The 12,355-nt window shown below is 39.4% G+C and overlaps 1 protein-coding gene across 4 annotated transcripts in view; it reads right to left on the reverse strand.

Annotated features, from left to right (window-relative positions):
* Positions 1-12,355, reverse strand: part of ZNF638 (zinc finger protein 638) — a 43,267-nt gene that overhangs the window by 12,834 nt on the left and 18,078 nt on the right. For 3 of the 4 annotated variants that reach the window (XM_056489327.1, XM_056489325.1, XM_056489324.1), the window contains exons 6-15: positions 11,537-11,835; positions 10,065-10,211; positions 9,046-9,174; positions 7,160-7,218; positions 6,988-7,031; positions 6,212-6,277; positions 4,412-4,549; positions 2,925-2,965; positions 1,825-1,956; positions 768-896 (exon numbers count right to left, since the gene is read on the reverse strand). In XM_056489327.1, coding sequence (XP_056345302.1) covers positions 768-896; positions 1,825-1,956; positions 2,925-2,965; positions 4,412-4,549; positions 6,212-6,277; positions 6,988-7,031; positions 7,160-7,218; positions 9,046-9,174; positions 10,065-10,211; positions 11,537-11,835 — 1,184 coding nt within the window. The remainder of the gene's footprint in view (positions 1-767; positions 897-1,824; positions 1,957-2,924; positions 2,966-4,411; positions 4,550-6,211; positions 6,278-6,987; positions 7,032-7,159; positions 7,219-9,045; positions 9,175-10,064; positions 10,212-11,536; positions 11,836-12,355) is intronic. The other variant, XM_056489326.1, reaches the window with a different exon arrangement.

Below are 12,355 nucleotides of genomic sequence, written 5' to 3' on the forward strand. Positions count from 1 at the left end.
ACTGATCCCATTCCCACCTCGTCCCCCAGGCTGCGGTGCCGCGGCTCTGGCTGCACACTGAGCTGGTTCTGATCCACAATTCCCAAATCCCCACAACCCCAATAATCCCAATAACCCCCAAATAATCCCAATAACCCCACTAATCCCCCACTGATCCCATTCCCACCTTGCCCCCCAGGCTGCGGTGCCGCGGCTCTGGCTGAATGCTGAGCTGGTTCCCATCTACAATTCCCAAATCCCCCCAGTCCCAATAATCCAAATAATCCCAATAACCCAAATAATCCCACTAACCCCCCCAATGATCCCATTTCCCACCTCGTCCCCCACGCTTCACTGCCGCGGTTCCGGGTGCACACTGAGCTGGTTCCCATCCACAATTCCCAAATCCCCACAACCCCAATAATCCCAATAACCCAAATAATCCCACTAATCCCACTAATCCCCCACTGATCCCATTCCCACCTCGTCCCCCAGGCTGCGGTGCCGCGGCTCTGGCTGCACGCTGAGCTGGTTCCCATCTACAATTCCCAAATCCCCACAACCCCTATAATCCCAATAACCCAAATAATCCCACTAATCCCACTAATCCCCCAATGATCCCATTCCCACCTCGTCCCCCAGGCTGCGGTGCCGTGGCTCCGGCTGCACGCTGAGCTGGTTCTGATCCACAATTCCCAAATCCCCACAACCCCTATAATCCCAATAACCCAAATAATCCCACTAATCCCCCAATAATCCCACTAATCCCCCAATGATGCCATTCCCACCTCGTCCCCCAGGCTGCGGTGCCGCGGCTCCGGCTGCACGCTGAGCTGGTTGCCCTCCATGGCCATGGGGAAGCAGCCGTAGAACCGCGCCATGGCCTCGGCGCCGCGCCGCGCCAGCTCCACGTACGCCTGCGCACACGATCGACACAATAAATAACAATCCTGAAAAAATTTTCCCAAATGATCTCCAAAAATAAAATATAAGGAAAAAAAAATCCGATTAAAAATCCCCTCCCGCAAAATCCCACCAAAATGCAGAGATTCCCCAAAATTGACAAAAATTCACTCAAAAAATTCGCAAAATTACCCTCAAAAATTTTCACAAAATTATTCTAAAAAACCCTTTAAAATTTTCCCATAATAATCCTCAAAAATAAATCTAAAAATCCCCCTGAAATCTCCAAAATTTTCTCAAAAATTCCTTAAATTAAAAAACCCCAAAAAACCCCTCAAAAATTCCCCTTAAAAATTCCCAAGAATTCCCAAAAAGTCCCCCAAATCCCATCAAAACTAAAAAAACCAAAAAAAAGCAAAAAATTCCTGCTAAAAATCCCCAAAATTCCTCAAAAAATCCCTAAAAATCCCCCAAAAATCCCCCATATTTTTTCAAAAAATCCTCAAAGAATCCCAAAAAACCCCTAGAAATCCCCAAAAATTTTCAAAAAAATTTCTCAAAAAATCTCCCCAAAAATCTGCAAAAACCCCTTAAAAATCTTAAAAAATTCTCAAAAAATTTTCTCAAAAATTCTCAAAAATCTCCCAAAATTTAAAAAAAAAATCCCCATGAAAACACAAAAAAAAATCTCCTAAAAAATCTAAAAAAAAAAATTCTAAAAATCCCCCAAAATTCTCTAAAAATCCACAAAAAACCCCTAAAAAACCCCAAAACACCCGCAAAAAACCCCTAAAAATTGCAACAAATTTTCTCAAAAATCCCGCAAAAATTCTCAAAAAATCCCCTAAAAATCTGCAAAAAATCCCCCAAAAATTCCAAAGACTCCCCAACTCCCCATATTTATCCTGATCTCCTGGAATTCCCAGAATTCTGGAGTTTCACCTTTTTATGGGAAGAGAGGATGAGCAGGTCCCGCAGGCCCCCGAAGGGCTTGGCCAGGTTGGAGATTTCCTCAGGGGAGCAGCCCTTGTCAGGGAGGTTGGAGATCAGCAGCACACAGGATTCCTCGGGATCCTACGGAATTCCAGGAATTTTTTTTGATTTTTCGGAATTTTTCCCTTTCAATCCTGATCCCAAATCCCCACAGATTGCTGTTCCCATCCCCTGGGGGATTTGGGAGTTTTCCACGGGAGTTGTGGGATTGGTTGGAGGTTGGGATTTTGGGAATGATGGGAAAGGTTTGAAATTCTCAACATTTCCAGAATTCCCAAATTCCCACAATCCCAATATTCCCAAAATTCCACAATTCCCAAATTCCCAAAATCTCACAATTCCCAAATTCCCAAAATCCAACAATTCCCAAACTCTCACAATCCCTACAATTTCCATAAATCCCTCAATTTCCAAATCCTCACAATTCCACAAATTCCCCAAATCCTCCAATCTCCTGATAGATACCCATAGTTCCCAAAATCCCAAATTCCTGAAATTCCCAGAATTCCCCCATCCCAAAAATTCCCACAATTCCCCAAATTTCCCAAATTCACACAATTCCCAAAATTCTCCCCATTCCTACAATTCCCAAAGTCCCTTAATTTCCCCAATTCCCAAAATTTCCCAAATTCCCACAATCCTACAATTCCCAAACTCCCCCCAAACTCCCACATTCCCCAAATTCTCACAGTTCTCAAAATCCCAATTCCCAAATCCCCCAAATTCCCCCAATTCCCCAAACCCATTAATTCCCAAATTCCCAGAATTCCCCCATCCCAAAAATGCCCACAATTCCCCAAATCCCCACAATCCCCTAATTTCCAAACTCCCAAAATTCCTACAATTCCCAAAAATTCCTACAATTCCCAAATTCCCAAAATTCCTACAAATGCCCATAAATCCCAAATTTCCACAATTCTATCATTCTCCCAATTCCCAAAATTCCACCAGTTCTTAAATTCCCCAATCCCCCCAACCCCACAATCCCCCAAATCCCAAAATTCCCCCAAAATCCCAAAATTCCCCCAAAATCCCAAATTTTCCCTGACCTCCCCTCCTGGGTCCGTGGGTTCCTCGCTGGCCATGGGCTCTGAAAAAATCAGGAAAAGGAGGAGGGAGCTCAATCCTTGGGAATTCCCAGAATTCCCAAATTTCCTTTTTAACCCTTTCCATCCCCATCTCCCCAAAATTCTTTTCCCATTTTTCCCCATTTTCACCAATTTTTCCAATTTTTTTTTTCCCATTTTCTTCCCCTTTTCCCGATTTCCCCAACTTTTTCCCCAACTTTTTATATCCCATTTTCCCAAGATTTTTCTCATTCTCCCAAATTTTTTCCTATTTTCATACAATTTTCCCTATTTTTTTTCTCATTTTCCCCCATTTTCCTGAATTTTTTCCAAACTTTTTAAATCCTATTTTCTCAAGGATTTTTCTCACTCTTCCATTTTTTTCCCATTTTCTTAAATTTTCCCAATTTTTTTCCCCTTTTTCCCCTTTTATCCGAATTTTCCCCCAACTTTTAAAATCCCATTTTCCCAAGGATTTTTCTCATTCTCCAAATTTTTTCCCATTTTCTTCTCCAGTTTTCTCAAAATTTCCCCATTTTTTCAATTTTTTCCCCTTATTTTCCCAAGTTTTTTTTCTCCATTTTTCCCAAATTTTTTCCCAAGTTTTTCATTCCCATTTTTCCCAAGGATTTTTCTCACTCCCTCAATTTTTTTTCCCATTTTCTTAAATTTTCCGAATTTTTTTCCCAATTTTCCCCTATTTTCCTGAATTTCTTTCCCAACTTTTAAAATCCCATTTTCTCAAGGATTTTTCTCACTCCCCCAATCTCTTCCCATTTTCTTAAATTTTCCCAATTTTTTTCCCTTTTTCCCCCATTTTCCCAAGTTTTGTTCCCATTTTCCTGATTTTTTCCCCCAACTTTTAAAATCCCATTTTTCCAATAATTTTTCTCATTCTTCCAATTTTCCCCCCATTTTTTCCCAATTTTCTCAAAATTTTCCCATTTTTCAATTTTTTTTCCCATTTTTTAATATTTTATTCCTCTTTTCCAAATTTTTTCCCCGTTTTCCCATGATTTATTTTTCCCATTTCCCCAGTTTTTCCTTTTTTTTTCTATTTCCCATTTTCTCACCTTTTTTATTCCAATTTTTCCAAGTTTTTCTACCCAATTTTTTTCTCCCAATTTTATTCCCATTTTCCCAAAATCTTCCCCACTATTCCAAGGTTTATTTTCCCTTTTTCCAGGTTTCTTTTTCCATTTTCCCAAATTTTTTTCCATTTCCCAAAGACTTCTTCCCATTTTCCCAACATTTTCATTCCCTTTTCCCAAAATTTTCTTTTTTCTTTTTCCCAAGTTTTTTCCTACTTTTCCAAGATTTCTTTTTCCCATTTCCCCAGATTTCCTTTTTTCCTTTTCCCCCCTGTTTCCCACATTTTTTCCCAATTTTCTTCCCATTTTCTTGCCCCATTTCCCCATTTTTTTCCTCCACTGGAATTCCCAAAAATTCCCAGAAATTCCCAGAATTACCTGGCCCAGGCTCAGCCTCTGGGGCTGTCCCAGGCTCCCCCATCCCATCCTGTTCTGGGGGATTTTTGGGATTGGGATTTTTGGGATCGGGCGGCTCCGATTCCGGAATTTCCTGCGCGGCCTCGGCTGCAGCTTTTCCTGTGGGACAGAACCAGCAATTCCTTCTTTTCCCATTTTCCCAATTTTCCCCATTTTCCCAATTTTTTTTCCATCTTCTTTCCCCCCTCCCATTTCCCCAAATTTTTCCCCTATTTTCCCAATTTTCCCCCATTTTTTTCCCATTTTCCCAAGTTTTTTCCCCATTTTTTTTCCATTTCCCCACTTTTTTCCCCCATTTCCCTGAGTTTTCCTCCACTTCCCCCCCTTTTTTCCCCACATTTTTCCTTGCATTTTTCAATTTTTCCCTTTTCCCACTTTCTTCCCATTTCCCCACTTTTTTCCCAATTTCCCCAAATTTTCTCAATTTTCCTTTTCCCCTCATTTCCCCAGATTTTTTCCTCTATTTTCCCAAATTTCCCCCATTTTTCCCCTTTTGCCCATATTTTTTCTGCCATATTTTTCAATTTTTCCCTTTTCCCACTTTTTTCTCATTTTCTTTTCCCATTTCCCAATTTTTCCCCATTTTCTTGAGTTTTATTCCCATTTTTTTCCCATATTCCCAAATTTTGCTGGTTTTTCCCTTTCCTATTTTTTCAATTTTCTCCCTTTTCCCCCCACTTTTATCCCCATTTTCCCCCATTTCCCTGAGATTTCCCCTCATTTTTTCCCCACTTTCACAAGTTTTTTTCCACATTTTTCCAATTTTTCCCTTTTTCCCACTTTTCCCCCATTTTCTTTTCCCATATTCCCATTTTTCCCATTCTCCCCAGGTTTTTTCTCATTTTTTCCCTTTCCCCCACTCTTCCCCATTTTCCAGTTTTGTTTTCCCTTTTTCATTTTTTTCCCATTTCCCAAATTTTCCCCCATTTCCCAAATTTTCCTACAATTTCCCCGAGTTTTTTTCCCATTTTCTTTTCCTAGTTTCCCAAATTTTCCCCCATTTTTTCAGTTTTATTCCCTTTCCCATTTTTCAGTTTTCTCCCTTTCCCCCACTTTTCCCCCATTTCCCATTTTCCTCCCCATGTTTTTCTCATTTTCCTCCCCATGTTTTTCTCATTTTCCTGAGTTTCCCCCCCTTTTTTCAATTTTCCTCATTTTCCCACTTTTCCCCCATTTTTTCCCTTTTTTTGCCATTTTCCCAAGTTTTTCAAAATTTTCCCACTTTTTTTCCCATTTCCCACTTTTCCCTAATTTCTCTTCTTTCTTTTCTCCTTTTCCTGAGTTTTTTCCCCTATTTTTCATTTTTTCCCCATTTTCCCAAATTCTCTTTTCCTACTTTTTTCCATTTCCCCAAGTTTTATCCCCATTTTTTCAATTTCCCCCACAATTCTCATTTTTCGCATTTTGTTTTTCTCATTTTCCTTTTTTTTTCCAATTTCCAATTTTTTTTCTCAAATTTGCAAAGTTTTTTCTATTTTTTTCCCCATTTTCTGAGAATTTTTCCACTCTTTCATTTTCCAGAATTTTGTTTTCTCATTTCCCCAAGTTTTTTCCCAAGATTTCTCCCCATTTTCCCGATTTTTCTTCCATTCCAAATTTCCCATTTTCCAATCTTTTTTCAATTTTTCAAGAATTTTTCCCAATTTTTCCTTTTTTTTTTTTTTTCCTATTTTCCCAAATTTTGTTTTCTCATTTTCCCCCATTTTCCCAATTTTTCAATTTTTTCCCATTTTCCATTTTTTTTTCCCAATTTCCCCTCACCTCCCACATTTGTGGTTTTCTTGACTTTCTTCTCTCCCGACACTTTCTTCACTTTTTCCTTTTTCCCTACAAAAAGGGAGCAATTGAGATTTTTTAGGATAAAAAAATCCCAAAATTTAAATTAATTCCAGAGGAATTAGAGGACAAAAAAAAAAAAGATTTGGATATTTTGGGCAAAAAATCCCAAATTAAAATTAATTTATTTAAATTATTTTTTTTCCAGGAGAATTTGGGGATAAAAAGGGAGGAATTTGGGGAAAAAAGTGAATTTTAGAAGGATTTTGGGAGGAAAAAATAGAATTTCTGGGAGAAAAGGGTGGAATTTGGGGAAGCAATTTGGATTTTTTAGGGTAAAAAGTCCCTAAATTTAAATTAAGTGCAGGGGAATTTGAGGGGGAAAAAAGGAGGATTTTAGGAGGAAAAAAGGTGGATTTTAGAACAATTTTGGGGGGAAAAATTTGGATTTTGGGGAGAAAATAAAGAAACTTTTCAGGAGAAAAGGGAGACGTTTTTAGAGAAAAAAAAAGTGAGGAATTTTCTTGGGAAAAAAAGATGGATTTTGAGGGAAAAAATTCAGATTTTTAGCAGAAATTACCCCAAAATTTGGATTAATCCCCAAATATGGAATTGATCCCCAAAAGGAGCTCAGGAATGGGGGAAAATCAAGGATTTGTAACCCAAGAAAATTAAAATCAATTATTGTAATTAATTAACTAAATTTATATATAACTAATTAAGCAATTAATTAATTCTTGATTAATTAATCTCAGCCTCACCTGTCAAGGTTTTTGAGTTCTTGGTGCTGGTGCTTGGAACCTTCCTGGGAGGATAAAAAAGACACCAAAAAAATCAATTTAATTCTAGTTATTAATTATTAATCTCCAAGGTTTGAGCCTCTCAGGTCCCCAGTTATTGTAATTAACATTAATTAATTAATGAAGCTCTTACTTGGTGCTTGTTGGAGTTTTTTTGGGATTCAGGACTTTCTTTTTCACTGTTTTTTTCACCTGGAATGGGGAAAAAATTGAGGTTTATTAGTAATTAATAATAATCATAAATAGGATTTTGAACTTTATTTAACTACTGTTAATTAAGCAATGAACTACTAATTATATGTACTGTTAATTAAATAACTATACCTAATAATGAATAAAGCAATTTTATTTTAAAAAATTGTGATTTATTAATAATTGATATGAAATAGAAATATTACCCTGATTTTTAATTAATTGATTAATTTTAATTATGTCCATTGCTAATTAAATAATTACATAAATCCTATAATGAATAAAACACAATAAATATAAATAAATCATAGTAACATATAATAATGAATAAAACAATTACCTTTTTCCCAAAAAAAAAGAAAAAAATCAGAAAGGTGAAATTCACCTTTTTTTTCCAAAAAAGGGAAAATCTGGAATGAAAAAAAAGTAATTCCAGATTTTTTATTCCCGAAAAATTGGGAAATTTGGAATGAGAAACTACGATTCCATTTTTTCCCTCAAAAAATTGGGGAAAATCAGGACTCAGGACCTGCACTTCCATAATTCTTTAATCTTTACCTAAAATCCAGGAAAATGAGGAATTGGGAAATCCACTTCTGGGTCTGTCATTCCCAAAAAAAGGAGGAAAATTCGGAATGAGGCACTGGAACTCCACCCTTGTTCCAGGGATGCCATTCTCATGGAATTCCTGGATTTTGAGATGGAATTCCCAAATCCCTATTGGAATTCTTGGATTTTGGGCTGGAATTCTGACTCCTGGATGGAATTTTCACTTGGAATTGCCATTCCATCCTCATTCCATTGGATGCCATTCCTGGTCAGAATTCTCAGATCCCAGCTGGAATTCCTTGGATCCCAGGTTGGAATTCCCACATCCTGGTTGGAATTTCCACTTGGAATTGCCATTCCATCCTCATTCCAATGGATGCCAGTCCTGGTTGGAATTCCCAGATTCTGGCTGGAATTCCCAGATCCCAGTTGGAATTCCCCGTCAGAATTCCCAGATCCTGGTGGGAATTCCCAGATCCTGGTTGGAATTCCCAGCTAGAATTCTCAGATTTGGAGTTCTCTGGAATTCTCAGGGTCCCAGCTGGAAGTCCCAAAGCCTGGTTGGAATTCCCAAATCCCGTCTGGAATTCTCAGATCCTGACCAGAATTCCCAGATCCCAGGCTGGAATTCCAGGTCAGAATTCCCAGATCCCAGTTGGAATTCCAAGATCCTGGTCAGAATTCCCAGTGGGTATTCCCAGATCCCAGTTGGAATTGCAGGCTGGAATTCCCAGTCCAAATTCCCAGATTCTGGCTGGAATTCCCAGATTCCAGTTGGAATTCCCAGATCCTGGCTAGAATTCCCAGATCCCAGTCAGAATTCCCAGATCCTGAATTCCCAGCTCCCAGTCAGAATTCCCGGTCAGAATTCCTAGCTCCTGCTCAGAGTTCCTGGTTGGGGTTCCCAGTTCCTGGCTAGAATTCCCAGCTCCCAGTCAGAATTCCTGTTTGGAATTCCCAGCTCTCGGTCAGAATTCCCAGATCCTGGGTTGGAATTCCCAGTTGGAATTCCCAGAATTCCCAGCTCCCAGTCAGAATTCCCGGTCAGAATTCCCAGCTCCCAGTCAGAATTCCTGTTTGGAATTCCCAGCTCCCAGTCAGAATTCCCAGCTCCCAGTCAGAATTCCCGTTTGTAATCCCCAGCTCCCAGTCAGAATTCCCAGCTCCCAGTAAGAATTCCCGTTTGGAATCCCCAGCTCCCAGTCAGAATTCCCAGCTCCCAGTAAGAATCCCCAGCTCCCGTTCAGAATTCCCGGTCGGAATCCCCGTCCCTCCCACCTGCGCCGCCGCCCGCGGTCTCTCGGCCACGCTGATCCGAACGCGTTTCCCGTTGAGCAGAACCGGCGCCGTCTCCCCGAACTTGACAGCGGCGATCACGGCCTCCTTGTAATTCATCTCCAGGTACGCCTGGAATGCACAGAATTCCCGGAATTCCCGGAGTCACGGGGGGTTCTGGGATGTTCCCGTGGGTGGGAAATGAGGGATTTGGTTTGGGAATTGCAGGGAGGGAATTTAAGGGTGGGAGGGGGAAAGGGGGAGAAGGGAAAATGGGAAAGAAGGGAAAGAAGGGTAAAAGGGGAAAAGGGGGAAAGGGGGCAACGGGAAAAGGAAGGAAAACAAGGAAACAAAGGGAAACAAGGAAACAAAGGGAAAGAGGGGGAAAGGAAAGAAAAGGAAAAAAGGGAAAGGAGAAGGAAAAAAGGGAGGGAAGAAGAAGGGAAAAGACCTAAAAGAGGGAAAAGAAGGGGAAAAGAAAGAGGGGAAAGAAATGGGAAAGAAATGGGAAAGAAATGGGAAAGAAATGGGAAAGAAATGGAAAAGAAATGGGAAAGAAATGGAAAAGAAATGGAAAAGAAATGGAAAAGAAATGGAAAAGAAATGGAAAAGAAATGGAAAAGAAATGGAAAAGAAATGGAAAAGAAATGGAAAAGAAATGGAAAAGAAATGGAAAAGAAATGGAAAAGAAATGGAAAAGAAATGGAAAAGAAATGGAAAAAGGAAAACAAAGTGGAACAAGGGGGGAAGGAAACACAAGGAAAAAAGGGAAGAAAAAAGGGAAGAGAGAGAAAAAGGGAAGGAAAAAAGGAAGGGGAAAAGGAGGGAAAGAAGGGGAAAGAAGAGGAAAAAAAAGGAAAAAAAGGAAAAAAAAAAAACCAGAAAAAAATCTCCCCATCCATAAAATCCCTGAATTCTGAGTGGGAAGAGCTGGAAATTCCCCATTCCCAGCCATTCCAGGACGGGATTTTTGGGAATTTTTGCAGATCCCAGATTCCCAATGCCATTTTTTCCAGGCTCACCTCGTTCCTGGAGCGCAGCACGATGAGGTCACTGACTTTTCCAAAGGGTTGGACGAGTTTTTTGATGTCCTGGTCGGAAAATCCGTCGTCGGGCAAATCCGAGATCTGCAGCACGGTGCCACAGCTCAGCAGGTCCTCCCTCAGCAGCTGCAAAAACAGGCAAAGAATTCCCAAAAATCCTGAGGGTTCAGCCATGGAAAATCCCAAGGAAAGGTTGGATTGGGATCCTGGAATGAATTTTTATGGAATTTTGTGATTCCGTGATTTTTTTAATCAATGGAAATCTCCGTTGGAATGAATTTTGGAATTCCAGAAAGATTTATTCCATAATTCCTAAAATCCCAAACCAGCCTTTCCTTGGAGATTTCCAGGGATGAAACTGGATTGAAGTTGTGAAATAAATATTTCTGGAATTCCAGAGTTCCATGATTTTTTAATGGGTTATTGTAATTCCATGATTTTTCACCCTTATAATTTTCCAAGGAAAAGTTGGATTGGAATTATGGAATAAATCTTCCTGGAATTTCAGAATTCCATGGATTTTTTTATCCCTGGGAAGTCTCCAAGGAAAGGCTGGTTTGGGATTTTAGGAATTAGGAAATAAATCTTTATGGAATTCTGTAATTCCAAGATTTTTTTTTTTTAGAATTCCAGAATTTTATTATTTTCACATCCCTTGAAGCCTCCAAGGAAATGCTGGATTTGGATTGGAGCTATTTGGAATTGTGGGAATTGCAGAATAAATCCTCTTTCAATTCTTTCCCATAGAGAATTCCAGAATTCCACATTCCTCACATCCATCCTGGCAGGAATTATTTCATGGAAACAATTTCCTGAAATCAAATCCCACCCAAATCCCAGAAATACCAAACCAAATCTCAATAATTTCCAACCAATTTCCAGAAATAATCATCCAAATACCTAAAATTCCCACTCAAATTCCAGAAATTCCCATCCAAATGCTAGAAATTCCCACTCAAATCCTCAAAATTCCCACAGAAATCACAGAAATTCCAAACCAAATCATCCCAAGGATTCCCTCCCAAGTCCCAAAAATTCCCACCCAAATTCCAAAAATTTCTAACCAAACCCCAAAACATTTCCACAGAAATCCCAGAAATTCAACCCCAAATCCCAAAAATTCCTTCCCAAACCCCAAAAAATTTCCACAGCAATCCCAGAAATTCAACCCCAAATCCCAAAAATTCTCTCCCAAACCCCAAAAATTTCCACAGCAATCCCAGAAATTCAACCTCAAATCCCAGGAATTTCTCTCAAAATTCCAGGAATTTCCCCCCAAATCCTTAAAATCCTCCACCCCCAATCTCAATAATTTCCAACCAAATTCCAGGAATTTCCCCTCAGATCCCAGAAATTCCCACTCAAATCCCAGAAATTCCTGCCCAAATCCCAAAAATTCCCCCAGAATTCCTGGAATTCCCCTCCAAATCCCAAAAATTCCCAAATCTCACCCTGTTATAGGACGCAGGATGATTTTTCCCCGACGCCTCCTCCTCCTCTTCCCTCTCTTTTTTTGGGACATTCCCCTCGGATTCCTGGGATGAGCTGGGCCCTGCTCCAGCTGCTCCATCTTTTCTGGAAATTTTGGGAATTTTTTTGCCATTCCCACTGGTCCTGCTGGGAGTTCCATGGGATTTTCCTGAGCTTAAGGATTCCTGAACCGCTGCCTGCAGGGATTTGTGTTTTTTAAACTCGGCCAAAAATCCCGGTCCCAAGGTTTTCATCACGGCTTCCAGAGCTGCTTTTCTGTCTGGAAAAAAAAAAAAAAAAAAAAGGGAAAAATCCATGTTGGGAATTGTTGGAATTATTTGGGATCAAATCCAGGATTTTTTCCTGCGGTTTTTGGTTTTATCACCCAACCCCTGAACCTTCCTGATCAATGAATTGCAGTGAGAGCGATAAAAATCTCAATGGAAAAAAAATTTAAAAATCAAAATTTGACATTGTTTCCTACAGCAAAAAAACAGGAAAAAAGTGGGAATTTTTTTAGGAATTTTTAAAAAATTTGTTTGAATTTTTTTAAAATTTTTTTTAACTTTTGGGGGAATTTTTTGAGATCAAATCCAGGATTTTTTCCTGCGGTTTTTGGTTTTATCACCCAACCCTGAACCTTCCTGATCAATGAATTTCAGTGGGATGGATAAAAATCTCAATAGAAAAAAAAATTTAAAAATCAAAATTTGGCCTCATTTTCAACAGCAAAAAAAAAAAAAAAAAAAAGAAAAGGAAAAAAGTGGGAATTTTTAAAGGACTTTTTAAATTTTTTTTTT

This window comes from Oenanthe melanoleuca, chromosome 4, assembly GCF_029582105.1.
Source record: "Oenanthe melanoleuca isolate GR-GAL-2019-014 chromosome 4, OMel1.0, whole genome shotgun sequence".
Classification (NCBI taxonomy): Eukaryota; Metazoa; Chordata; class Aves; order Passeriformes; family Muscicapidae; genus Oenanthe; species Oenanthe melanoleuca.